This window comes from Cervus elaphus, chromosome 9, assembly GCF_910594005.1.
Source record: "Cervus elaphus chromosome 9, mCerEla1.1, whole genome shotgun sequence".
Taxonomy (NCBI): Eukaryota; Metazoa; Chordata; class Mammalia; order Artiodactyla; family Cervidae; genus Cervus; species Cervus elaphus.
The window spans coordinates 18,193,704-18,221,435 of record NC_057823.1 but is presented as its reverse complement, the minus strand read 5'-3'; the positions used below and the strand labels follow the sequence as shown (position 1 = coordinate 18,221,435).

The window sequence follows — 27,732 nt, the reverse complement described above, 5'->3', positions numbered from 1 at the left end:
GGCGACTGGAAACCAGGTCTGGCTGGCCATGGAGGCCAGGCCTTGGCTGAGGTCTGCGGCCTCGCGCTGACCCACCCCTCCCTTCCCGCCCCGCGGTGGTCACGTCACACTGTACCAGGCCTGCGCTGGGCGGCTGGGGGAGGGGTGACCTCCCGCAGTCACCACCACCGCCGCCGCCCGCCCTCCAGGAGCTGGACTCCGGCCAGCCCCGCCCCCTCCCGCCCCCCGCAGCAGCCCAGCTGCAGCGGGCCGGGGAAGACAGCAGTTGGGGAACACTGTCCCTGGGACTGGAGGAGGGGGCGAGGCCGGACACCCCCACGCGCGCACACACCTGCCGTCCAGGTGCGATCGTGTCCCTTACCATCCCCCTCCACGTTGGCACGGCTGCAGGCGACAGGGGGCGGGGCCGGCCCCGAGGGGGCGGGGCGGGGCGGAGCTACCGCCGAGGGCTGGTCGGTCGGGCGGCGGCGGCGCGCGGAGGGCGCACGGGCGGCGGGACGCTGGGACAGCGGCGGCCGGAGCGCGCGAGGCGAGTAGGACCCGGGTTGGGTCGGGGTTCGAGTCCGGTTCAGGGTTCGAGCGTGGTCCCCACCCCACCCCACCCCACTCTCAAGCCCAGGGCGCGATCTCGCCGGTCTCCACTAGCCGCTGCCTCCAGCTCCATCATCTCTGCGCAAACTTTCCGGACTTGAGTGTCGCGGTCCCCGCGCCTCTGCGCGGTCCTTATCTTTGACCCTGTCCCTGCTGGTCTCTCCCAACCCCATCCTCCATCCGTACCCCCCTATCCCTTCGCCCCGTCACTGCCTCCCCGCTGCCCCTCTCCCCTGTCTCCATCCTCCTTTCTACCTCTGTCCCGTCCCCCTCCTCCCTCCCTCGTCCTCCCTCGCCCTCCTCCGCGGCCGGGCCGGAGCCAGGCCCCAGGCGGCGGGAAGGCGGCCGGGCGTCCGGCCGGGCTGGGCCTCGGCCTAGCGGCTGGGCCGGCGTGGGGAGCTGCAGCTGTTTGCCATTAGCTGGGGACCCCGCAGGCCCCGCCCCCTCCCTGCACGGGGCGGGGTCCTCCTCGCCCCGGTCTTTGGGACGGGGAGAGGAGCGAGAAGACCCCAGAGACGTCTAGGCTGGCCTGGGACCCGGGCTTTAGGGAGACCCCGTTGGACATCGGGCCGCCTCCCTGGGACCCCGCCTTACTTCCCTGAGCCACCTCCCTGTCCCCTCGTGGAGTGGCCTGTCCCCCTTTCTATCTCCCTCTGTCCTGTCCCGTGTGCTCGCCTGCTCCAGGGGTCTCATAGAAGGAGACAAGCCTGGGCCTCAGACACCCACCGCCGCTACCCTTTCCCCCACCATCTGCTTTCTCCACCTTTAGCCGGTCACATGGAGCGTGGCCACATGGCTTCAGACCTCAGTCTCTCTGCCTGGAAAATGGGTGTGTGGGTGGCTTGGCTGGCAGTGAGGGGAATCTACCAAGCTAAGGATTCAAATCCAGACCCAGCTACTTCCTCGGGCTAAGTGACCCTGGACAAGTCACTGTGTATTTTTTTCTTTTTGTTTTGGCCGCCCCACTGGTGTGTGGTATCTTAGTTCCCTGACCAGGGATCGAACCCGTGCACCCTACATTGGAAGCATGGAGTTGTAACCATTGGATCGCCAGGGAAGTCCCCATTGTGTGTTTCTGTGTCCCAAAACACTTCATCTTACCCAAGACACCGTAATACACGGTGATAACTACCCCCCTGGTAGGGTTGTCATGATCAAAGGAGTTGCCCGGATGATAATTATAGTTATACTATTATTCACCCCACCACCTTCACCTCCAGGGGTCTCCACAGGGTACCATTCCTGCTTCCTGCCTCTAGTCTCTCTCAGGTCCCCAGAAAATATTTTCGATCACTTCCCTGTTGTGCAGGGGGTGACCCTTCAGGCAGGTGGAAAGCCAGATTTCCTCCAATTGGATGACTGTGTGTTCCAGGCACTGAAAGGAGAAGTGAGGACAGAGACGTAGAGAGACAGGGCGGGAGAAGTGCAGAGAGACAGAGACGTGGAGAGACAGAGAGAGACGTGGAGAGAGACAAGCAAGAGGCTAAGTAAGCAAGGAGGACCTGAGACAAGACAAGCTCGGCTGCCCCTGGAGCTCCGGCCCCGCCTTCATGCCCAGCAGGTGCTCCACCTGGCCCATCCTCCCAGGTACCCACTGCCCTGGAGCCACAGCCTGAAAAGAGTGGGATGGGCCGGAACCTCTGCAGCAGGGTGGTTAGAGGTCAGACAGCAGAAAGGACTGGCCAAACTCGGTCAGAGTGTGGGGGACGGAAGTACCCTGGCCATCCTCCAGGTCTGGGGGTGCAGGTTAGTGAGAGGCCCTGATTGTCCCTCCTCTTTCCAGCCTCCGGCACCCCCTTACTTCCTCCCTGCACCCCCGTGACTCCCAGGGCCTCCACCCGCCTTCTATCCTTGCTGCGCCCCCGAGCCCCCGAGCCGGACGCATCCTGGGGGGGGTAGGGGGGAGCAGGAAGTTCTCGTGTAGCCCGGCAGCGAAACTGTTTATTTTTAGAGAAAATTGTTTCCATAAAGGGGAAAGGCTTTGCTCCTTGCTGCCTCCCCCCAACTTTCCCTACCAACCCCCCGCCACTGCCCAGCCGGACCCAGCTCTTGTTTGGGGGTCTCCTACCCTTTGCTTTCTCTTTGTGCCCCTGTGTCTCTGTCTCCCCAGATCCTTGCAGGAAGGCTGGCCGTCTCCCCATTAGTGCCCCCATCTGCCCATCTAAGCCCCCATCTGTCCTGGTAGCCAGCTCTTGCCTGGGCTGAGGGGAGGGGGCACAGGAAGGGTGGCGCCTGTCAGGCTTCAGCACCCCACCCCCCCTGCCCCTGGTGGGGGGCCTTGTGGAGGCGGGGCTGTGGGAACAGCTGGAGCCTGTCCAGGGGCTGGACAGATGTGCGGGCGGACCGTGAGGTTTGGTTTCTTTGTTCCAGGCTGTGGGGGCCCCCCCCAACCCTTTCCATAGGCAGGACGGGTGTGTGCCTGTGAGAGGGTCCCACGCCCAGGGAAAGAGGGAAGTTGGGGAGGAGGGGGCAGTGGGGAGGGGTGGCCACCTCCCCTCCCCCTGCAGACTCCTGACTCTGGGTGTCATCACACCCTCTCCCCCCCTTCCCAGGTAAACCTCAGCCGGTGTTGCAGGTGGTCTGACTCACAGTCCCCCCCAGAGACACCCGAGGAGCTCTGCAGGCAAGAGGATGGCCCAGGTGCTGCACGTGTCAGCCCCCTTCCCAGGTCAGGGGTCTCGTGGGGAAGAGGGCCCAGCCTTGGGGTGGGAGGTGGGGCGTGAGGGACACAGGCCAGGTCCTGTGTGGTCTGGAGGAGGGAAGGGGTTCTGACTTGAGCGGGGCTGAGGGTAGGACACAGCTCTATCCTGAGGGTCTGAATGGGGACAACTCGGTTCTGCCCTCGACAGTCTAATGGAAGAGACAGGGTCTTTCAGGAAAGGCGATTGGTCTGAGTTGGGAGACAGGGTCCTGACTCAGTTGGGAGGTTGGAAGCACAGCCCTGCCCTGGGAGGGTCCACAGGGGACACAAGGCCTTGCCTTGGGCTGGGGAGGTGGAGAGGGGCCTGAGACTGGGGTGGGGAAGGGGTCTGAGACTTACAGCTGAGCATTGAGCAGCCAGTGGTGTCCCATCCTTTGGGCCAGTAAGTCATGACTCACCCAGGGGCAGACTCACCCAGTTTGCCCCCAGGAGGGGACCACAGTGTTCAGAGGTGCTGGCTTTTCTCTCTACCTCAGGGACCCCCGGCCCAGCCTCCCCGCCTGCTTTCCCCTCTAAAGAGCCTGAGGTCCCCTACTCGGTGGAGACGCCCTACGGCTACCGCCTAGACCTGGACTTTCTCAAGTACGTGGACGACATCGAGAAGGGCCACACGCTGCGGCGGGTGGCCGTGCAGCGCCGACCCCGCCTGGGCTCCCTGCCCCGCGGGCCCGGCTCCTGGTGGACGTCCACCGAGTCTCTCTGCTCCAATGCCAGTGGGGACAGCCGCCACTCGGCCTACTCCTACTGCGGCCGTGGCTTCTACCCGCAGTATGGCGCCCTGGAGACACGCGGTGGCTTCAACCCACGAGTGGAGCGCACGCTGCTGGACGCCCGTCGCCGCCTGGAGGACCAGGCAGCCACCCCTGCCGGTCTGGGCTCCCTGACCCCCAGCGCGGCCGGCTCAACGAGCTCACTGGTGGGCGTGGGGCTGCCGCCCCCGACACCGCGGGGATCAGGACTGTCCACGCCAGTGGCACCTAGCGCCGGGCACCTGACCCACGTGCGGGAGCAGATGGCGGGGGCCCTGCGGAAGCTGCGGCAGCTGGAAGAGCAGGTGAAACTGATCCCCGTGCTCCAGGTGAAGCTGTCGGTGCTGCAGGAGGAGAAGCGACAACTCACGGTGCAGCTCAAGAGCCAGAAGTTCTTGGGCCATCCCGCAGGAGCCCGGGGCCGTGGCGAGCTCTGCCTGGACCTCCCCGAGGCCCCCGAGGACCCAGTGGCCCTCGAGACCCGGAGCGTGGGCACCTGGGTCCGAGAGCGGGACTTGGGCGTGCCTGATGGGGAGGCAGCCCTGGCCGCTAAGGTGGCCGTGCTGGAGACCCAGCTCAAGAAAGCACTCCAGGAGCTACAGGCAGCTCAAGCCCGGCAGGCCGACCTCCAGCCCCAGGCCTGGCCGCCGCCAGACAGCCCAGTCCGTGTGGACACCGTCCGGGTGGTGCAGGGGCCGAGAGAGGTGGAGGTGGTGGCCAGCACAGCGGCGGGAGCCCCTGCTCAGCGGGCCCAGAGTCTGGAGCCCTACGGGGCAGGGCTGCGGGCCCTGGCGACATCCAACGGGGCCGAGAGCCCCCCTGTGTTCCGCAGCCACGAGGTGATGGAGACAGTGTCCCCAGCGCCCACTGCATCCACCAGCAACGTCCACCAGGTGAAGAAGATCAGTATCACAGAGCGCAGCTGTGATGGGGCAGCAGGTGAGCCGTAGTAGGTGGGGGCAGGCGGTGCAGGGTCCTTACTTTTTCTCTGAATGCTGGGGTCCAGCCTCCACCCTGTTCTTCCACCAGCAATCAGAACCTCAGTTTCTTCATCTGTGCAAAGGGGACACTTGTGCTGCCGACTCACTCCCTCTAGGGACCATGTGAAGAAATTAGGTATCTGAAGAATTAGGTGTGTGCTCATGTCTAGAACATTATAAATGTGTGGACAATAGGAGGTATTTGGGTGAAGGTCCCCAAGGCTGTCAGTTGTTGGGCAAAAAAAAAAATTCTTCCCTGATTGGCAGAAAACCAGTCTCAGGCCATGAAAAAGGAAATGTGTTTGTTGTTCATGTAACTCAGTAACAGCTTCAGGCATAGCTGGATCCAGGTGCTCAAATAGCCTCAGGAATCTCTACCTCCCTCTTTCTCTTCCTCTGTGCATTCTGGAAGCTTCTCTCTCAGGCAGGCAGAGGTGATCACACCACTCCTGACATCTGTTGAGGCAGCTCGTAAAAGGAAAGGGAGCCCCTCAATCCAGATAGCACCAGTAAAAATCCCAGGGGTGACCCTTCTTGGTTGACTTGGGTCATTTGCTCCTCACTGAGCTAATCACTGAGTCTCTCGCTGCCCAGACCCAGATCCTGGGGGTGGAGGAGCCCCACCCAAGTCCAGAGGGAGGAAGGGGATGCTCCCTGGAGGAACTGCTGAGTCCTCATGCTCGGAAAGGGGATGTGGGATGTTCAGGATAGCAGCTGCCCCACCACCGCCGTCCTGAGGCCCCTGGGAGACGCTGCCAGAATGACTCATAATCCTAACAGCTGTTCTTTATCTAATACCAGTCTGGTGCTGACGGCGCTGTTAAGTGTTTCACCCACCGAGGAGGTTAAGACAGTGGGCTGTGTAGCAAGGTCACCTGGGTTTAAATTGCACCCCTTACTGTGTGACCTGAATGATCAGCTTCACTTCTCTGGGCCTCAGCTTCCCTGTCTGTGACGTGGCCTTGTGATGGTCCACACCTCTAGGATTCTTCTGAATTAGTGCATGCATACAGTAAGCACTTAACCATTGTGTGTTGCTACTTCTGCTATTAGTTATTGTGTCACTAAGCTGTGTCCGATTCTTTGCAACCCCATGAACTGTAGCCCGCCAGGCTCCTCTGTCCATGGGATTCTCCAGGCAAGAATACTGGAGTGGGTTGCCATTCCCTTCTTCAGGGGATCTCCCTGACCCAGGGATCAAACCCGGCTCTCCTGCATGGCAGGCAGATTCTTCACCATCTGAGACACCAGGGAAGCCCAGAATACTGGAGCAGGTTGCTGTTTCCTACTTCAGGGGATCTTCCTGATCCAGGGATTGAACCCATGTTCTTTTGTGTCTCCTGCATGGGCAGGCAGATGTTTTACCACTGTGCCATCTGGGAAGCCCCCCTACTAATAATTTTCAGGTCAATTCTTGTCATAACTGGGGAAACTGAGGTTTGCAGAGAAGTTTCACATGTCCTTTGTCAAACATCCAGGATCTGAGACCAGGCTGTTCTGAACCTATAGCATGCCTCAAAGATTCAGCCCATTTCCTCATCTAAGTCTCAAATAATATCAGGTAGCCAGAGCCCTGTAGAGGCACCAGAGGGTACAAGCTGGAGGGCGGGGTCCCAGCTGTGTTTTCTTGCTTCCCCATGTTCTTCCTGGCCAGCTCTGGACTCCACCCTGTGTTCTGTGTCTATCCCAAACACCCAGCCCTGCGACCCTGGCCCCCAGCCAGAGGCCCCGCCCAGCCCAGCCTCTGGATCTCTTAAGAGGCCACCTCCATTCCAGACGTGCCTCCCAGCGCAGCCACGGGGCCTCCTGCCTGCAGGACACACAGACCTAGCCGTGTCCCTACCTTGTGCAAGCAGACACCCCCCAGAAGTTCTGCCTGTGTCTCACTTAACTCCCTCTTGCTGCAGCCAGCCCCAGTCTCTGCCTCGCTTGGGCAGAATTGGCATGTGCTAATTCATTTCATTGCCTTCTCATCCAGCGAATATTTACTGAGTGCCTGCCATGTGCTAGATTTTTCTAGGCACTGGGGACACAGCAGTGAACAAGACAGACGAAAAGCCCCTGCAATAAACAAATAGCCCACCAGAAACAAGTGAAGAAAAATCATTTCAGAGGACGCATGTTTGAAGCAAATAAAACGGATGTGGGATGGGTGGTGGTTGGATGGCGTGGAGGCCCGTGTTCAAATTCTGGTTTCCCTGCTCCCTAGGTCCGTGCTCTTGAGCGAGCTGGTTAACCTCTCTGTGCCACATTTGCAAACCGGGGTGAGGGGGGCGGGGTGGTGGTTCCAACCACCCAGTGGCTCCAGATCAGTGTGAGCTGAAATGCATCGGTTCATGCTGTGTGTTCAGGATGGTATCAGGCACTGGTAGGTGCTCAGGGGTTCGCTGTTGGCTCTTTGAGCCAAGATGTGAGAGAAAAGAAGCACCTGGGTGGTTTCTTGACACATGCTTTGTTTTTCTGTTTTTTGGCTCCACTGCAGGGCATGTGGGATCTTAGCTCCCCACCCAGGGATTGAACTCGTGCCCCCTGCAGTGGAAGCACGGGGTCTTAACCACTGGACTGCCAGGGAAATCCTTGACAAATGTTTTGATCACTTAGGTTGGTCATGCATAGGTCAATAAGGAGGCTGGGAGGGGTCCAGCCTTTCTGCCACCTAGAATTTGCTAGCTGCAGCGAAGGGCAGGAGGGGTGAGAGGCAGCTGTCACCTCAGGCTGGCAAAGGTGGATGAGACAGGCAGAGGCCCGGAGACCCCCATAAACTCTCATTCACCCCTCACCTTTCAAAGGCACCACAGAGAGATTCCTGGGAGAAGGGGCAGCCAGGCACGTGCATCCGTGGGGTCTCCCCAAGGCTTTGACATTTCCTGTGTTATTGTTTGAAACACAGTCCTATGAATGCAATTCATATTCTTTGTGGAAGGTTTGGAAAGTACAGAAGACTCTGTAAAGTGAAAGTCGCTCAGTCGTGTTGGACTCTTTACGACCCCATGAACTATACAGTCCATGGAATTCTCCAGGCCAGAATACTGGAGTGGGTTGCCTTTCCCTTCTCCAGGGGATCTTCCCAACCAGGGATCAAACCCAGGTCTCCCACATTGCAGGAGGATTCTTTATCAGCTGAGCCACAAGGGAAGCCCAAGAATACTGGAGTGGGTAGTTTATCCCTTCTCCAGTAGATCTTCCTGACCCAGGAATTGAGCCAGGGTCTCCTGCATTGCAGGCAGATTCTTTACCAACTGAGACAGAAGACTCTAGAACACTAAATAAAAGCTCCATAAACCCACCACTGCCCAGACACAGCTGCTATCGACACTTCTTTCCTTCCGATTTTTTTTTCTCATGAAGAAAATAATATGTATTTTTGGAGTCCGGCAACATGTAGCTGATGGAATTTGTGTTGCCTTATTTTCTATGTAAAAGCATTTAGGCAGCCCTTACAGTGGGCCAGGGCATTATGTGATGTCCTTTTTGTATCTTAATTCATTGACACCCCCAGTACAGCTTGGAAGTGGGTGGCGTTTCTATCTCTATTTTACAGATGTGGAAACTGAGGCACTGAGTGGTAAAGGAATTTGTCCATAGTTTTCAAAGCCAGGATTTAAATCCTCTGATTTCTTTGTTTTAACATTATCCCAGGGACATTTCATTATGTTATTAAAAAGTTTTAAGGGAATTCCTTGGTGGTCCAGTGGTTAGGTCTCCAAGCTTTCACTGTCGAGGGTGCGGGGTTCAATCCCTGGCCAGAAAACTAAGATCCTGGACGCTGCAAGGTGTGGCAAAAAAAAAAAAAAATTATTGGAACATGCTGTTTATCTTTTAATAGCCGGGTGACTCTTTACTGTCAGAAAGAAGAAAGTGTTAGCCTCGTCCGACTCTTTGCAACCCCGTAGACTATAGCCCGCCAGGCTCCTCTGTCCATGGAATTATCTAGGCAAGAATACTGGAGTGGGTTGCCATTCCCTTCTCCAGGGGATCTTCCCAACCCAGGGATCGAACGCAGGTCTCCTGCATTGCAGGCAGATTCTTTACTATCTGAGCCACCAAAGGTGCCATACAAATTTCTTTCTGTGGGAACCTTTCATCTCCTGCTTTTTCTCTTTTTGGCTGCCCCATGCACCTTCCCAGGATCTTAGTTCCTGGACAAGGATTGAATTGGGGCCCTCTCAGTGAAAACAGGACTTCCCTGGTGGCTTAGACGGTAAAGCATCTGCCTACAATGCGGGAGACCCGGGTTCGATCCCTGGGTCGGGAAGATCCCCTGGAGAAGGAAATGGCAACCCACTCCAGTATTCTTGCATGGAAAATCCCATGGACCGAGGATCCTGGTAGGCTACAGTCCATGGGGTTGCAAAGAGTCAGACACGACTGAGCCACCTCACTTCACAGTGAAGACACCGAGTCCTAACCACTGGGCCTCCAGGGAAGTTCCTAGAAGAGCATTTTTAAGGACCATGATATCTGTTAGCAAATTGCTTTATCCCCCCGACCCCGCTAACCCCATGCTGTGGATTCCCTCTTCCTGCCCTAGTTGGCCAAGTGATTTAAATTTTTTAAAAATTTCTTTTGGACCTAAGGAGTTAATCTAATTCTTGGGCCCATGGCCCAAGAATTTCACTAGCCCCATGGAGCTAGGCATGGCACCTCTCTTGTTTGACTTTAATTCTTTTTTCACCTTTGTCTTCCACCCTCAATGTTGAGGATTGATAAATATTTTCAGCTTTGTGGGGCATCTGATCTCTGTTGCAATGACTTGACTCGGTTCTGCTCAGTTCTTTTTTCCCCCAGCTTTCCTGAGGTATGTGTAATATACAAAAATCTGCACGTTTAAAAAAATTGTATTCTGTATTTTTTGTATATAGCTGATTAACAAGTTTGTGATAGCTCTGGTGAACAGCAAAGGGACTCAGCCATATATATTTGTGTATCCATTCTCCCCCAAACTCCCTCCCCAGGCAGGCTGCCAGACACTGAGGGCAGAGTTCCGTGTGCTGTATAGCAGATCCTTGTTGGTTATCCATTTTAAATACAGTAGTGTGTACATGTCCATCCCAAACTCCCTAACTACCCCTTTCCTCATCCTTCCCCCTGCCTCCCTGGCAACCGTAAGTTCCTTCTCTAAGTCTGTGAGTCTCTTTCATAATCTGCACATTTTTAATGTATACATTTTGATGAGTTTAATGTTTCAGCTCTACCTTTGTAGCATGTAAGCAGGGTAGCCAATACATCAATGAACTAATGTGGCTATGTACCAATAAAACTTAATGTGTGGACACTGAAATTTCAATTTCCTGTAATTTTCACATGTCCCAAAGAGACTCCTTCTTTCAGTTTTTCCCCAACCATTTAAAAATGTAAAAACCATGCCCACAGGCTGTGATTCATCACCCCCTGCTCTGTCATACCCCCCCATTGTAATATCATTCCTTGCAACCCACCTTCCAGAAGCTTATTTAGATATTTGAGTGTTCTTGAAAAATATGCCCTAGGCATGTTTAATTTCCTAAAATGGTATTGTGCTTTAGGAAAAAAAAATCTCTTTCTGTTTCTTATTTTTTCCTCTCTACACTCTCTTTTGGAATTCTCCACCCTGATCTGGTGGTTTGTCACTTTTAATGACTGCATAGATTTCTGCTCTAGGTATGTGCTACAGTTTCTTATATGATCCCCTCCTTGGTGGACACCTGGGTTACTTCCAACTCCTGGCTGCTTTGAATAGTACTGGCTTCGTCCTTACACGTCCTGTCCCGTGGGGTTGCTGGGTTACAGGAAAGGCACAACTTCACTCCAGATTTTGTCTGATTCTCTCCGGAAATTTCTCCCTGGCCACACTCCCACCAACCATGGCTGGGTCTGAAGTATCCTTTTCCCTTCATCCACAGTAACATAGAGTTTGTTTATCTCTCTAATTTTTTTGCTCATTTGATGCAGTTGTCCAAGGTGGTATCTCCTTGTTTTAAATAGCATTCCTTTGATTTCTGGTGGGGTTGAGCATCACCATATATGTTTCACAAGTCTCTCTAGTGACTCGCTTAGTCGTAGCCTCTATTTTTTTCTTTGGGGCAATTTTGAGATGTTCCTGGCATTTTCCAGAATAGGGGTTGGCGAACTATAGCCTGCAGGGCCATATGAAGCCTGCTGCCTGTTTTCACACAGCCCATGGGCTCAGAGTGGTTTCTGTGTTTTTGAATGGTTGAACAATGTGAAAAGAGTAACATTGTGTGATATGAGCACAATTATATGAAATTCAAATTTATTAGAACACAGCCAGGCCCATTTATTTATATACCGTCTAGGGTTGCTTTTGTATTGTTTGCAACAGACCTTATGACCCACAGTATTTATTATCTGGCCCAGGACAGAAAAATTTTGTTAACGCCTATTCTAAAAAAGATAATTCTTTGCCTGTTTTTGCCATCATGACTATCTTTCCACAGCCTTTATTCTTCTGTCAGTTAAATTTAAGAGGTTTTTGGTTTTTTTATTTTTATTTTTTTAAGAGGTTTTATTTTTTAACAAAATAGTTTTAACCAAGAGTTTTTTAACTGTTAATGTTGATGTCATTAAACTCATCGCAGATTTCTTTTTTAAATTTTTAATTCTTTCCACTTTATCTAGGTATGATTGACACATAAATTATATTAGTTGACTCTGCTGTGCCCAGTTGCCCAGTTGTACCCGACTCTGCAACCCCATGGACTGTAGCCTACCAGGCTCCTCTGTCCATGGGACTCCCCAGGCAAGAATACTGGAGCGGGTTGCCATTTCCTACTTATTATATATTATTATAAGTAATAGTATTCATATTAGTTGAGGGTGTACACATTGATGATTACAGTATATACATATATATGTATGTGACAGTATATACATGTATATATGTATGTATATATCACAAAAATGATTACCACAGTAGGTTTAACATCCATCACCTCACAGTTATAATTTTTTTTTCTGTGATGAGAACTTTTAAGACCTGATCGTTTAGCAATTTTCGAATATATGCCAGAGATTTGTGGGTTCCGTTCCAGACCTCCACAATAAAGTGAGTCCCACAATTGTTTTGGCTTCCAAGGGCATATGAAAGTTATGTCTGCACTTTAGTGTAGCCTATTAAGTGTGCAATAGAATTATGTCTAAAAAGATAATGTTCATGCCTTAATTTTTAAAATATTTTATTGCTAAAAAGTGGTAACCATCGTCTGAGCCTTCAGCAGGTCATAATCTTTTTGCAATGGTAACATCAAGGATCACTGATCACAGGTCACCATAAAAAATACAATAATGATGAAAAAGCTTGGAATATTCTGAGAATTACCAAAACATGACACAGAGACACGAAGGGACCAAATGCTGTTGGAAAAATGGTGCCCGTAGGCTTGCTCCACGCAGGGCTGCTACTGGGCTTCCCAGGTGGCTCAGTGGGAAAAGAATCCCCCAGCCAGTGCAGGAGGCTCGGTTCAATCCCTGATCTGGAAAGATCCCCTGGAGAAGGAAATGACCACCTACTTCAATATTCTTGCCTAGGAAACCCCTGGACAGAGGAGCCTGGTGGGCTGTAGTCCACGGGGCTGCCAAGAGTCGGACAGGAGCGAGTGAGCACAAACACTTCTGTTTTACCCCCAGTTCTCTCACCTGGGGTCTGTGCTGAGCCCTCTTTGCTCACCTCCTTTGGCCTATTTCTTCCTGCAAGCATGCCCCGCTGATTTCGTTATTGTGGCTTTGGGAAGACGTGTTACTCTCTCCTAAGCCAGCTTCCCCATCCCTGCCCGTTTTAGCTGGCCATGGACTTTTGTTCTTCCATATAAATTTCCATATAAATTTTGGTCACGGTTCGCTCCATTTCCCAGTAGAATAACAATAATTATTATCAGTTCTGTTATTGTTATTTTAGTATTGCAGTGTCTGACCTTTAACTTCTCACAACTGGAAGGAGCCATCCCAGGTTTTGAAGGGCAGAGCCTGCTCTTCCATGGGGCAAAAGGGGCCATAGTGCTGCTCCGATTCACTCTTTTTTTTTTTTTTCCCACTTTTAAAAAATTTGGGGTAAACAGCATGTAACATAAAACTCTCTTAACCATTTCTCAGTGGCAATAAACATATTCACATTGCTGTGCAACCAACGTTACCATCCATGTTCAGAACTCTTATTTTATTTTATGGAGTTATTTGCCTGTGCTGAGTCCTCACTGCTGCAAGGGTTCTCTCTCGTTGCGATGCTCGGGCTTCTCGCCGCGGTGGCTTCTCTTGTGGAGCACAGGCTGTGGGGTGAGCGGGCTTCAGTAGTTGTGGCACGTGGGCTCCGTAGTTGCAGCTTGTGGGCTCTCGAGCGAAGGCTCAGTAGTTAGTAGCAAAAGCACATGGGCTTAGTTGCCCTGAGGCACATGGGATCTTCCCAGACCAGGGATCTAACCACGTCTCCTCCATTGGCAGGCAGGTTCTTCACCAGTGAGCTACCAGGGAGGCCTCCCAGAACTTTTCTGTCTTCCCAAATTGAATATCTGTCCGCTTTAAACACTTACTCCCCATCCTTCTCCCCCAGCCCCTGGCACCTGCCATCCTACTTTCTATCTCTGTGGATTTAACTCTTCTACGGACCTCGTGCAAGTGGGATCCTGCAAATCATGCAACATTTGTTCTGTGACTGGCTTCTTTTCTGAACATAATGTTGTTAATGTTAGTCTCCCAGTCGTGTCCGACTCTTTGCAACCTCATGAACTGTAGCCCTCCAGGCTCCTCTTGGCCATGGAATTTTCTAGGCAAGAATACTGGGATGAGTTGCCATTTCCTTCTCCAGGAAATCTTCCCAATCCAGGGATCGAACCCAGGCATCCTGCATTGCAAGCGGATTCTTTACCGTTAAGGTCTGAGCCACCAGGGAAACCTGGAGCGTAATGTTACTTTACCTGAATTTAAGTAACAGACCTCCCAGGTGTTTCCATCAGGAAGTCTGACTTTGGGCGATGGTGATACTTTCCACTGTCTCTTGTTACTTTCCACTTGACCACGTAGTGCTTTTTTGTCTGTCAGATGTGAATTTATTGACAAGATTTAAAAAAAAAAAAAATCAGATTCCCGTAAAAACCTGGCGTTTGCTCTCGGTTCCCCATGGGAGTTGGAGCTCCCGACTCTGGAATCCGCCTGGGCCAGCCCCGCCCTGGGCTGGGGCGCTGTCGGAAGCTTTTATGGCCAATGTCTCATCCGTTCGATGTGCTCTGCTGTGTGAAGTGTTTACTCCCTGTTCCTAGCTCAAGTTGAGTGTCGCCCATGGACTTGAGGAAGTAGTTGCTGTAGTTGTCAAAAAAAAAGTTAAATGTTAAAGGGAATTAAAATGAATTGGTAAAGTGGGGACATGGAAGCCACATGTGGCCTGGGATGGGGGGAACCTCAGTGGGTTCTGAGACCCGGGCAGCCACTCAGGGTCTCAGGACTTCTGTTCCTGGCTCCAGGCTGGTGATCCGGGGCTGGAACTCTCTGCCAACTCCACTCCTGTTTTCGCAGTGGGCACCCTCGGGATCCTGAGTCCTACAATGTCACCTTTGTTCTCAGACCAACTTGGGCGTTTTTTCCCCTAATTATGATAAAATACATATAGCATAGGGTTTCCCTGGTGGCTCCAATGGTAAGCAATTTGCCTGCGATATGGGGGACCCCAGTTTGATTCCTGGGTTGGGAAGAACCTCTGCAGAAGGGAATAGTTACCTACTGCAGTATTCTTGCCTGGAGAATCCCATGGACAGAGTAGCCTGGAGGACTGCAATCCATGGGGTCACAAAGAGTCAGACACGACTGAGTGACTAACACACACACACATAACATAAAAAGTCTCATTTTAACCATGTCTGAGTGTCCATTTCACATTGTTATGCAACTGTCCCCACCATCCACCCCGAGAACATTTTCATTGACCCAGAGTGAAACCCCCCTGGGTGGGGTTTTAACTTTATTTTTCTAATAGCCCTTATTGTTTTTTTCTGTCCACTCCCTGTGGCTACACTTATTTCTTCTTTGTCCTGATTATTAAAAGGAGCACCTGCTTAATGCTGAAAATAAAGAAGCAGGAAACCAGGTACAAAATGTTATCTACAGAACAACGCTATAGATATTTATAATATGAAATAATATTATATTATAAATTATATTATAAAATAATATATATTATATATTATAAATATTTATAATATACAATATTATTTTATATAATATAAATATATTTCTATATTTATATAAATATTATATATTTATATAAATATATTTAAATATATTAAATATATAATATTTATATATTTATATAATATAAATATATTTCTATATTTATATAAATATTATATATTTATATAAATATATTAAATATATAATATTTAATATAAATGTTAAAATATTTATAATATATTATAAATATATAGTTATATAATATAACTATAAAATATATTATAAAATATATATTATAAAATAATTTATAATATTGAAATAATATTATAAAGTGAGAATAGTAAGTCTTTTTTTTCTTTTCTTTTTTTTTTTTTAGTAAGTTTTATCAAAATGTAGCTGACAGTTCTCTTGACTTAACAAATGTTCGTCATGCTATTGTTGTGCAGGTGGTGTTTTAAGCCCTCTCTCTCACGTTACTGTCTTTAGCGTGTATGGCGTCATGATGTAGGAAATGTCGTGACCTGCCTGAGGTCACACAGCTCTTTTGCGGGAGATTTGAGTCCTGACCATGACCTCTATTTTCAGCTGTAGTTTCCGGACAACACTCAGTATGATGTCAGAGGGGAGGTCACAAGCCAGGATTATAGGGGTCACGTGACATTCCCTGACCGGCTGTGAGGCAGGTGACAAACCAGACCTGGAATGGATCCTGCCACTTCTTTGCAGGGTGACCTTAGGCCACCCTCAGGGTCTCAGTTTCCTCATCTGTAACAATCCAGCTTCCACATGGGAAGTTTTGATGGAGTAATGCAAGAATTAGCCCTTGGAGCACCTGGCCCCGCGTAGGTGACAAGAGGCAGCTATTATTACTGTTCTTGTTTTGCTGCTGTTAGCTGCAGTAAACGCCTCTTCTCCTGTCTCTGCAGGTCACCCACAGGCTCCTGCAGAATCGTCCTTATCGCCCCCGGAGTCTGAGGGGGCCACCCAGGCGCAGCCAGAGAAGAACACAGGCCAGGTGCCTGCCCACAACGACACCACCATCAAGGAGCCCATCAGGCAAGCAGCCTGTCAGGAATCGAAGTTTGAGGATGCTGGGGGTGCAGGTAAGCAGGTGTGGCTGCATGGAGGACCGGGCGCCTGGAGCCCAGGCCTGGGGTCTGGCTTTGGGAGACTCTCGTGATACCACCCCTCCCCCTCCAGGAGGGGCCCAGGCAGGCGTGCGGTCCATCATGAAGCAGAAAGAGGAGCCCACAGACCCAGAGGCCCACCGGAGGAGCCTCCAGTTCGTGGGGGTCAACGGCAGGTGAGAGATCCTGGGCTGAGCCCCTCACGTTGATTCATTCATTCAACCAAAGCACAGGAGACAGATGAGGAAACTGAGGCACAGGGAGGCCTGGTGAACTGACTCGTCAGTCCAGTGCTGAGCTGGTGCTGTAACCACTGCATCACACTGCCCCATGGGAGGTGCTGTGTTGCCCCCCTGGAGCTCCTGGTCCACTGTGACCTGGGGCACTGATGGGCGGTCCCAGCCCAGCATGGTCGGAGCAATGGTGGGGATGCTCAGGCAGTGAGGGGGCCCTGGAGGAGGCAGAGATGGCCCTGAGGAGAGTCACCGACAGAGGGGAACAGGTGTGCTGCAGGACAAACAGACCCTTGTAAGGTGCGGAGTTGGGGGTGACGGTCTCCTGGTGGAGGACACATCCTGGATAAACGCTCCGAGGCAAGAGGAAGCCATGACATGAAAAGTGGGAGAGGACTTCCTGGGCGGTCCAGTGGTTAAGACTTCTCCTTCCTGTGCAGGGGATGCAGGTTCGAACCTCAGTTGGGGATCTAAGATCCCTCTTGCCTCACAGCCAAAAAAACAAAACATAAAACAAATAATATTGTAACAAATTCAATAAATACTTTAAAAATGGTCTGAATGGTCTGCATCCAAAAAAAAAAAATCTTAAAAAATAAGAAAAAAAAATGGGAGGCCTGGGAAGCAGAAAGAGTTGGGGGCCTTGAATGCCAGGCACAGAAGCTTAGACTGTCACGAGAGAGCAAAAAGCACGAGAGTCTATTTGCAGTAGGACGAGGGTCTGAATCAGTACCACACCTGTGTAAGGAGCAAAGTGGGTTTCCCTGGTGGCTCAGATGGTTAAGAATCTGCCTGCAATGTGAGAGACCTGGGTTCAATCAGTGGATCAGGAGGATCTGCTGGAGAAGGGAATGGCAACCCACTCGTCTTCTTGCCTGGAGAATTCCATGGACAAAGGAGCCTAGTGGGCTACAGCCCATGGGGTCGCAAGAGTCAGACACAACTGAGTGACTAACACACTTTCTAGCATAAGCAGCAAAGTGTAACAGGTACCGAAGGGTAGAAGTGGAAAGCACTGCCCCTCCCTGATCCCCCAAACATGATCACCATCACAGGCAGTGTTTACTGAGCACTTATTGAATCCCTGGAGCCCTGTCAACTTCATAGTGCCACCATCCCCATTTAATGGATGGGGAAACTGAGGCCCAGAGAGGTCAAGTGCCCCTCCCCTACCACCTACAGCGTCTCCCCCAGGTATGAGTCCTCCTCCGAGGACTCCAGTACTGCAGAGAACTTCTCGGACAATGAGAGCACAGAGAACGAGGCCCCAGAGCCAGAGGAGAGGGTTCCGAGTGTGGCCGAAGCCCCCCAGCTCAGGCCCAAGGAGACGGTGAAGGCCAAGACGAGCCGGGAGGAGTCTCAACTGAAGCAGGAGTCTCTGCACACGCCCACAGCTGAGGGGGCATCAGGATCAAGTGCAAAAGATGAGATCCGGTCAGTTTTCTGGGTGGGAGGGCTTCAGGCAGGGTCTGGGGCAGAGAGGGTGACCTCTGCCAAGATCCCACCATTCAAGCCCTCTGAGGGGAAACTCCCATCAGTCATGTACACCTTAGTCTGAATTAGTGAACCCACGCTTTCTCATTCTGGGCATCTGAAGGTCTAGTGGCTTTGATAAAGGGCCTGAGGGGGGCAATTTGGGCTGTTGGGGTTAGGGTTTAAGGGGCAGGCCAAGTCTGTTCTTAAGTCACCTACCTTCTTTGGGACATTTTGCCCCACCTGTCCATCCTGTGTATGTCTCCTATTTCTCCCCCTGATGAAAAATCCATCCTCAGAAAAAGATTTCCATCTGCTGCTGGCCATTTGGAATAAAGTTTGACCCATGTGTCCATTTTCTCTTGGGGTCTATGTGTCGCCTGTGTCTGCCCCTTGGGGGTGCTGTGTAAAAGTGTCTGAGAAGGAGGGGGGTCTGAGATTCCACCACTCAGGGGAGCCCTGGCAGGACTGGGTGAGGGCCATGGGGCACAGTGTTGAGACCCTCTGTGAGCACCCCAGTTGGACATGGGAGGACACCCAGGAGGCTGAGGCGAGTGCTCCTGAGATAAACTCCCCTTCGTCTGCCCTTGGCAGGATGGAGCTGAGTCCTGACCTCATCTCAGCCTGCCTGGCCCTGGAGAAGTACCTGGAGAACCCCAAAGCCCTCACTGAGCGGGAGCTGGTACGGTGGGGCCCTGGGCCTGAAGTGGGGGGCTCCTTCTCCTCCACCCCCACCCTGGCTTCTCCTCATCCACAGTGTGTCACTGTGCTTTGGATCATGGGTACCCCAGGATCCTAGCTGGGAGCTGGTGGGCGAGGGGCTCCGAGACTTGAGTCGTGGTCTTTGGAGAGGCGTCAGGGAGGAGGGAGGGCCACAGATGATCACCTGCCAGCAAAGCTAGCCTTGGTTCCTATTCCTTCCGGGGCTTGAGGAAGGGGCAGCTGTATTTCCTCTGATGGGTGTGTACACTTGACCTTGAAGATCCCATCCAGGGTAGAGATGCTCACACCTTCCTCTGGGGACATACCTAGGACCACGGGGTCTACACTTCCCTTTAGGGCAGGGGACACTACGCTTTCTTCCAGGGGGGCTCACCCAGGGTGGGGCGCCCACACATCCCCTCTGGTTCAGGGTGGGTTTCCCCTGGGCCGGGGTGGGCTGCCGTGGCCCTCACGCCCCTCTTCTCCCCGGCCCGCGTCCAGAAAGTGGCCTACACCACGGTGCTGCAGGAGTGGCTGCGCCTGGCCTGCCGCAGCGACGCCCACCCGGAGCTCGTGCGGCGCCACCTGGTCACCTTCCGGGCCATGTCGGCGCGGCTGCTGGACTACGTGGTCAACATCGCCGACAGCAATGGCAACACCGCGCTGCACTACTCCGTGTCCCACGCCAACTTCCCCGTGGTGCGGCAGCTGCTAGACAGTGGTGAGCCCTGGGATCGGGGCAGGGGGCCCCAGTGATGGGAGAGCTGTCACCCTCCCAGTCTGATGGAGGAGACATTGCTTCCCAGCCTCATAGTCTAATGGAAGAGGCACCGCCCTCCCAGTCTGATGGGGGAGATCTCACCCTCCTAGTCTGGTGAGGGAGATACTGCCCTTCCAGTCTGATCAGGGAGACGCCGCCCTCCCAGTCTGATGGGGGAGATGCTCCCCCGCCCTCCCAGTCTGATGGGGAAGACACTGCCCTCCCAGTCTGATGGGGGAGATGCTGCCCTCCCAGTCTGATGGGGGAGACACTCCCCCGCCCTCCCAGTCTGATGGGGAAGACACTGCCCTCCCAGTCTGATGGGGGAGATGCCTCCCTCCCAGTCTGATGGGGGAGATGCTCCCCCGCCCTCCCAGTCTGATGGGGAAGACACTGCCCTCCCAGTCTGATGGGGGAGATGCCGCCCTCCCAGTCTGATGGGGGAGACGCCTCCCTCCCAGTCTGATGGGGGAGACGCCTCCCTCCCAGTCTGATGGGGGAGACGCCTCCCTCCCAGTCTGATGGGGGAGATACCGCCCTCCCACGCTGGTGAAGGGATAGAGGCCCTACCTGTGGCCCCAGTGTCCTGGAAAAGGCAGCCATGGCCTTATGGAAAACACGTGGCCCTTCTACCACCCCAGTGACCCCTGTATAACAAAGGTGACACCCCTGGAACCCTAATCTGAGGAAAGGATGTGGCTTCCCATCTGGGGCTCAGAGACAAGTCGTGGTCCGCAATTAGACGTGACTCTCCACTAGTCAATCTGATGAAGGAGGCAGAGCCCGCAGTCTAATGGAGGAGACATAGGCCAAACTGAAAGATGACTAGGGGGCCTTTCAGATTAATGAGGGAGACACAAATCCTACTTTCAGCCCTAAATGTGGGAGCCCAGTCTGATGGAGGAGTCACAGACTTCACTGTTAGGAGCTGCTCCCATAAGAGAGATGGGGACCCAGGGGCAGAATGGGGTTGTCAGTCTAAGAAAAAGAAGGAGTGAGTCCACACCTAGACTCATGGAGGAGACATGATCCCCAGCGCTCATTATGGTAGTGAACAAGGCTTCCAGTCTGATGGCAGAGACGTGGCCTGGTCCTCAGGGCCCCTCCCCCAGCCAGCATCACGGGGGTCTGAGACCCGATGTCTTCCTGGCCCACTCCCGGCAGGTGTCTGCCAGGTGGACAAGCAGAACCGCGCCGGCTACAGCCCCATCATGCTCACCGCCCTGGCCACCCTGAAGACCCAGGATGACATCCAGACCGTCCTACAGCTCTTCCGGCTTGGAGACGTCAATGCCAAAGCCAGCCAGGTATAGGCCCTCGGCGCCGGCACAGCCCTTCCCACTTACGATGTCCTAGCCCTGCCCAGAGCCAAGGCAGGAACCCCCACTCCACAGGCAGAGAAACTGAAGCACAGAGAAGTATTCATTTCCTCGGGGTTCAACTAGAGGAGGGGGACTTGAACCGGGGGGTCTAGCTCCAGAGCCCCAATCTTTTTTTAAAAAAAAAAATTATTTATTTGGCTGTGCCAGATCTTAGTTGCCACATACGGGATCTAGTTCCCTGACCAGGAATCAAACCTGGGCCACCCTACTTTGGGAGCTTTGAGTCTTAACTACTGGCTGACCAGGAAGTCCCAGACCCTGCTTGCTTTTTTACTGATTTATTTTTAATTAAAATAATTGTATTAGTGGTTTAGGTGTGTTTTTTTTTAAATGGAGTATAATTGATTTATAATGTGTTATTTCTGGTGTACAGCAAAGTGATTCAGTTGTATATATACATATATATATAATTTTTCATTATAGGTTATTACAAGGTGTTGAATAAGGTTCCCTGTGCTATACAGTAGGACCATGTTGTTTATTTTATATACAGTTGTGTGTATCTGTTAATCTCAAGCCTCTAATTTATTTCTCCTTCCCCACCTTGTCCCCTTTGGTAGCCGTAAGTTTTTTTTTACTATGTCTGTGAGTCTGTTTCTGTTTTATAAATAAGTTTATTTGTATCACTTTTTTAGATTCCACATATATGTGATATCATATGATATCTGGCTTTGTCTGATTTACTTTGCTTAGTGTGATCATCGCTAGGTCTATCCATGTTGCTGCAAACGGCATTATTTCATTATTTTTTATGGCTGAGTCGTATTCCATTGTACCACATCTTCTTGGTCTCTTCATCCATCAATGCTTTCATGTCTTGCCTATTGTAAAAGTGCTGCAGTGAGCACTGGGGTACAAGTATCTTTCTGAATTAAGAGTTTTCATCTTTTCTGGGTATGTGTCCAGGTGGTTTACTTTTTTAAAAATTGAGGTGAAATGCACGTACGATGAACCCTTTTAAGATGACCAAGCGGGTAGCATTTAGCATAGCTGCAGTACTGTGCGACCTCTACCTCTGTCTGCCTCCAGAACACCTTTACACGGACAGGAGACCCGGCACCCGCAGCTATCACTTCACTCCCTTCCCTCCCCCAGCCCCCTCAGCCTGCTTTCTGTCTCTGCGGACTTGCCTGTTAGGGATCTGTTATATAAACGGAGTCATGTAGTATTGTGTCCTTTTGTGTCTTAGCTCTTGTCACAGAGCATAATTTCTTTATTTGGCTTTGCCTGGTCTTAGTTGTGGCATGTGGGATCCAGTTCCCTGACCTGGATGGAACCCAGGCCCCCTGCATTGGGAGCTGGGAGGCTTAGGCACCAGACCACAGAGGAATTCCCTGGACGTTGGTTTTTGTTGAGATTTAACCTCGTAGCTCAGTCGGTAAAGAATCTGCCTGCAATGCAGGAGACCTGGGTTCAATCCCTGGGTCGGGAAGATCCCCTGGAGAAGGAAATGGCAACCCACTCCAGTATTCTTGCCTGGAGAATCCCATGGACAGAGGAGCCTGGTGGGCTACAGACCATGGGGTCGCAAGAGTCAGACACGACTTAGCCACTAAACCACCACCAACTTGTAGACAGAAAGTGTACAATTCTTAGCTCAACACATTTTACTTATGTTTGTACCTGTGACTTAGGAATCTGATTTAAGTAGACATACGGATGGATAGCATCACTGACTCAATGGACATGAACTTGGGCAAACTCTGGGAGATAGTAAGGGACAGGGAGGCCTGGCGTGCTGCAGTCCACAGGGTTGCAGAGAGTCAGATGTGACTTAGCAACTAAACACCACCACCACCAAGGAATGGGGAGACACAGCATGTACCCAAGGAGGAGACATTTAAGCTGAGACCTGAGGGATGAGAAGGAACCAGCAGGGAAAAAAAGGGATCAGCAAGTACAAAGGCCCAGTGGTAGGTAGGATTGTCCGAAATGTAGAAGGAGGCCCATGAATGGAGGTGCAGTTATCATCAGAGTCCTCAGGAACCATGGAAGGTTCTGGAGCAGGGGTGTCACCCTCCGGGGCCTACATGATCCATAAGCCTATTCCTTTGCCCTATCCAGGCGGGGCAGACAGCCCTGATGCTGGCGGTCAGCCACGGGCGGGTGGACGTGGTCAAAGCCCTGCTCGCCTGCGAGGCGGACGTCAACGTCCAAGATGACGACGGCTCCACGGCCCTCATGTGCGCCTGCGAGCACGGCCACAAGGAGATCACGGCGCTGCTGCTGGCCGTGCCCAGCTGCGACATTTCCATCACCGACCGTGTGAGTCCCCGCCCTGGCGCGCCCAGGGGGGTGGGTGGGTGGGAGCACAGCGCGGGGCATCAGCATGGCAACCGATGCTTTGCAGGATGGGAGCACGGCTCTGATGGTGGCCTTGGATGCGGGACACAGTGAAATTGCGTCCATGCTGTATTCCCACATGAACATCAAGTGCTCGGTGAGTCTCAGCCCTAGCTGGGAAGGGGGTGGGGGATGGCATACAGGGACCACACCAAGGGCTGCAGAGTCAGCTGTTTGTTGAACCTTCATGGTGCCCCCATGAGGAGACAAGACACAAGAGCTAAGACTGTGCAGCTATACTGGTTATCACAGGATTCAAACCAGATCTGTCTGGTTCCAAATCGTGTTCTTCATCACCATGCGGGGGACTTTGGCATTTACTCGAAGTGTGTCATTGTATTCAAGGCCTTGAGAAGTTTCACTGTAAAGAAGCCTAACTGTGTCTTAATGGGGGATTTCTCAGATTTGACCCTAGAAATCTGGGTTTAAAAAAAAAAAATCATGCCCATTAGCAAAATGCTCTTCTGGAAGCCTAACAGGAGGATGAGATTGATGTTCGTTGTGTCCTGAATGCTTGATGGAGGAGAAAGCCCTTCCAGTCTGATGGGGGAGGCAGGGGCAGTCCTCATAGGTCTGCAAAGCATGCCCTTGTCTGATGAAAGAGACAAGCCCTTCTAGTTTGACGGCATGTGTGTGTGCTCAGTCGTGTCTGACTCTGCGACCCCATGGACTGTAGCCCACCAGGCTTCTCTGTCCATGGGATTTCCCAGGCGAGAATACCAGAGCGGGTTACCATTTCCTCCTCCAGGGGATTTTCCCAACCCAGGGATCAAACCCACGCCTCCTTCATTGGCAGGCGGATTCTTTACACTGAGCCACCTGAGAAGTGCCTGCTGGTCTAATGGACTGTATACCAAATGCCTCCCGAGCAGGATTTCCAGAACCCTCCACAAGAACCCTATTCAGCTGCATAATGTACTGTTACTGTGACCATTTTTCAGGTGGGGAAGCTGAGACTTAGAAGGTTCCATTCTTGGTCCAAAGCCTCACAGACAGGAAGGGGCAGAGACCTTAGGGTGTGAATCCAGACTTCAGACTGGAACCTCTCTGCCCGCTCCTCCTCACCCCCACCTCCCACTTGCCCTGGCCTCCCTGATGCATGTCTGGGGCCAGGTTTGAGGGTGGCGAGGTAGGTGTTTACCACAGCAGTTTCCTCAAATAGTCCAGGAGAGAGAAGGTTGCTGAGACATAAACCATCTGGCTCCTGCTCAGCTTGCAGGTTCTTTGTGAGACTCCGAGTCTTCTCAGCATCACTGCTTAGGGTCTTAGGTGCTCAGGGGATCCCCTTGGGATCAGCTCTGGGCCTCCATGTCCACACTGGGAGATGGGGGTGATGGGGCTGGGTGGTGTCCTGCTGTCTGACACGTGGTCCTGCTCCCAAGGGCTCCACAGGGATGGATCCCATTCCTCCATCATTGTCCTCTGGGAGCACTGCCGCTGCCTCCGCACTGCTTCTCTGGCTCACATCCTCACTGCCCCCTCCACCGTCCTCCCCAAAGTGGCCAGAGGTCACTGTGAGCACCTGAGTCGGGGTACAGGCCTCCTCTGCTCACAGCCCTCTGTGACTCCCACCCCGCTTGGAGTGGGGTCATCCTCAAAGCCCCCCTCCCTCCACTCTTACCTCCCCCTTCCTTGCTCACTCTGCTCCAGCCACACTGGCCCGATTGCCGCTCCTGCCTCAGGGCCTTTGCACTTGCTGTTTCCCCTGCCCGAACACCCTGCCCCTTGGGTGCCCCCCCAACATCCTTCAGAGGTCACCCTGCCAGACCACCTGCTCTCCCCTGTCACTCCACCTTATCACTCAGGGAGAACCCTCCACTGCATTCATCTGTGAGCGTCTGTGAAGCTATCTCCCCAGCAGTGTCATCTCCTTGAGGCCAAGGGACCATGGCCTCTTGCTCACTCACCACAGGCGCAGGGCCAGCCAGCAAAGTCGCCACCTCAGACCCCCAAGGGGAGGCCAAACTAAAGGAATTCTGCCTCTCATTTCAGTTTGCCCCGATGTCAGATGATGAGAGTCCTGCGTCATCCTCTGCAGAGGAGTAGCCGTGAGAAGAGCCCCAGGTGCCACTCCTGGGGACCAGGCAGCCCCGGAAAGAACTGTCCCTCATCTCCTCCCTGGCCAGCCCCCACTCGATCCACCAAGGTCCCAGGATCAAAGGCAATCGGGGTTTTCCTCTGCTTCCCAGGGGGAGACCCCAACAGCGTGGAGACTTCAGATGAAAGTGGGTTTTTTCCCAGTACCCTGGTTCAAAGCAGCCGCAGCAGACTGAAGCTAAACTCGTATGTAAATCGGCGCCAGTGGCTGGCTCTGAGGCGTGGGTTTGTGAGGAACGCTGAGAACAATCAACTGGCAATTACAGATGGAGGAGGGTAAGAGGGAAAAATATTGTATTTCTGAATCACACAGTTGGAGGGGGAAAGGGGGGAAAAATCACTTACTTTTTGCCAAATTTGAAAGTCACTGGAATCGTGTATTTTCACTTTAAGCCTAAATGTTACGCACGGATCGCATCATCAAGAGTGGCCTGACACCCAGTCCCCCTCCGCTTAACTCTCTGGTATACAATTGAGTTCTGTCCGCTGCCCCTTGCTCAGGCGACTTTCTTGGTGGCATTCTCTTGTGGCCTCTTCACAAAGCAGGTTCTGTCTCTGTCACCCGGGGCGGGAAGTATAGTCGTTTCTTCTGCCTTCTGTTCTTCCCACTGCAAGCAACCCCCCACCCACCCCCGCCCCACTAAGGTGTGGGGCTCAGGAGCCAGCAGCCGAGGTGTGCAAGTTGTGCCTTTCTTGAGATTCCCCAGAATCTCCTCCATGCAGGGGGGCCCTGGCAAATATTCATTTTCCTAGAAAATCCTTTAGACCTGGACATGTAGGAAATGAACCCAGTCCCCAGAGGGGTGCCTACATTCCTAGGCTTAGAACCCCAGTGACGAGGCCATCCTTCTCCCCAGACCTCCAGAATGTCTCTCCTCTAAGGAAAGAAAACAGGGCATGAGATTGTTGGCAAGCATAGGCCCAGTTCCAGAAATCCCATGTGTGCTGGATTAAAAGTTGGCTGCCCCCGAGGGCTCCCAGTGCAAACTTAAAGAGACAGAGCTTTGCCGAAAACCAAACAAGGGCCAGCTGCTTGTTGTTTTTTTTTTTTTTTTTAAAACAACCTACAGGCTTTCCGGAGCCGCCTGGAACACAGCCTGCTGGAAACGGGGCTCTCCCAATACACGCAGTTTCCTGCATGGCCTATTTTGTCTCAGAATCGCAACATAGTTTTCTTTCCCGTTCCTTCCTTTTGTGACCAAAAAAGCAAGAGAAAAGGAAACAGGGAGGGGAGGAGGGGGACAGGTTCTAAGCCTCAAAAAGTGCCTTGCTACCGGGGAGTGAGATCATTTAGTCTTTAGACGTCCTGCCCTCTCTTGTCCAGCTCTCAGCATAGCCACCAGGGTGGGCGCTAAAACCCCAGCAAGACGGGTCAAGCCCTCGGCACTACACGGGTTCATTCAACAAAGCCAAGTGCTGGCTTCTCTCCTAGAAAAGTAGGTTTCCTGGCCTGATGGAGTCTGCTCACTTTGATTATGATGGAAGGGATAGTACCTAAGACAAGAGAGCTTGGATGGTCAAAGGAGAGAGACACCCCCGTTTGTGTGTGTAAATGAAAAGGAAGGGAAACCCAAGCTGGCTGGGGGTGACCACTGACAGGAGGCCACAGCTTTGGGCAGCTTTGAGAAGCGGTACGAGAGTTGTGTGTCTATGTGTCCGGCCGTGGAGCCGTGGGTGCGTTTATTTTAGTTAAGCTTCTAGAAGCAGATCACTGACCACCGCGCCCCCCACCCCCCACCCCCACCATGAGTCCATATTTATCCCTGTGTGTTCCCTTCTCCCTGCCCTTACCCCTTCGGCTGGGCGTGGTAGGTTACAGGGGGTTCTGTGCCTGACCCCGCTCTCTTCTCACATGTATTCAAGACCTTTTACTTCACTTTCCAACCATGGTACGTCCATAAAGACAGTATTACACTTAAATGAAGTATTCCTTTTTGTAATCATTTTTTTAGAAGGTAAAGGAATTTAATAAAGCTACTTTATGAGAAGGCCAAAGTGTCTGTGTCTGATGTTTATCTCACTGTTCCATCTTTTTATTTTTTAATCAATTAATTTTTAAAAGTTTGGCTGAGCTAGGTCTTCGGTGAGGCACACAGGTTTAGTTGCCTGTGTGATCTTAGCATGTGGGATCTTAGTTCCCCAACCAGGGATCAAACCCACATCCCTTGCATTGGAAGGGGGATTCTTAACCACTGGACCACCAGGGAAGTCCTTGTATTTCTCGTGAAGCTTTAAAATAGATTTCTTTTAAAAAGTAGACTTATTTGAACAATGTTCAACACTACAGAAAACTGGCAAGACTATTAAAATAAACGCCCTTATGCTCCACCCTACACTGACACTACCCAATACTGCAGTCACTACCCAGCTGTGGCAATTTCCATTTAAATGCAAATCAGTTGTAATGAATTCATACTCAGTAGCTGCACATAGCTGGTGGCT

General features: G+C 52.2%; 1 protein-coding gene across 4 annotated transcripts; it reads left to right on the top strand.

Moving 5' to 3' along the window:
- The first annotated feature begins 423 nt into the window (after positions 1 to 423).
- On the top strand, positions 424 to 26,342 carry KANK2 (KN motif and ankyrin repeat domains 2). 4 transcript variants are annotated; one of them, XM_043911588.1, is made up of 13 exons: positions 472 to 529; positions 1,964 to 2,178; positions 3,144 to 3,259; positions 3,769 to 4,980; positions 16,100 to 16,276; positions 16,374 to 16,476; positions 17,716 to 17,967; positions 18,601 to 18,688; positions 19,210 to 19,429; positions 20,633 to 20,775; positions 22,915 to 23,115; positions 23,201 to 23,290; positions 25,186 to 26,342. In XM_043911588.1, exons 3-13 carry the CDS (start codon positions 3,223 to 3,225, stop codon positions 25,237 to 25,239), a joined length of 2,577 nt encoding a protein of 858 aa, XP_043767523.1. In that variant the 5' UTR covers positions 472 to 529; positions 1,964 to 2,178; positions 3,144 to 3,222; the 3' UTR covers positions 25,240 to 26,342. The 4 variants fall into 4 exon arrangements, with proteins under 4 accessions (XP_043767525.1, XP_043767523.1, XP_043767526.1 ...); XM_043911590.1 differs by lacking the exon at positions 1,964 to 2,178 and having other exon boundaries at positions 424 to 529; XM_043911591.1 differs by lacking the exon at positions 472 to 529 and having other exon boundaries at positions 904 to 2,178; positions 17,728 to 17,967.
- Positions 26,343 to 27,732: the final 1,390 nt, after the last annotated feature.

What these genes read in the sequence shown, in the direction of transcription:
- KANK2 (XM_043911590.1), top strand. Translation starts at nt 3,223, where the DNA reads ATGGCCCAGGTGCTGCACGTGTCAGCCCCCTTCCCAG. An exon ending in CAGCTGTGATGGGGCAGCAG is followed by an intron (nt 4,981 to 16,099) that starts GTGAGCCGTAGT and finishes CTGTCTCTGCAG; the next exon opens with GTCACCCACAGGCTCCTGCA. An exon ending in AGTGCAAAAGATGAGATCCG is followed by an intron (nt 17,968 to 18,600) that starts GTCAGTTTTCTG and finishes TGCCCTTGGCAG; the next exon opens with GATGGAGCTGAGTCCTGACC.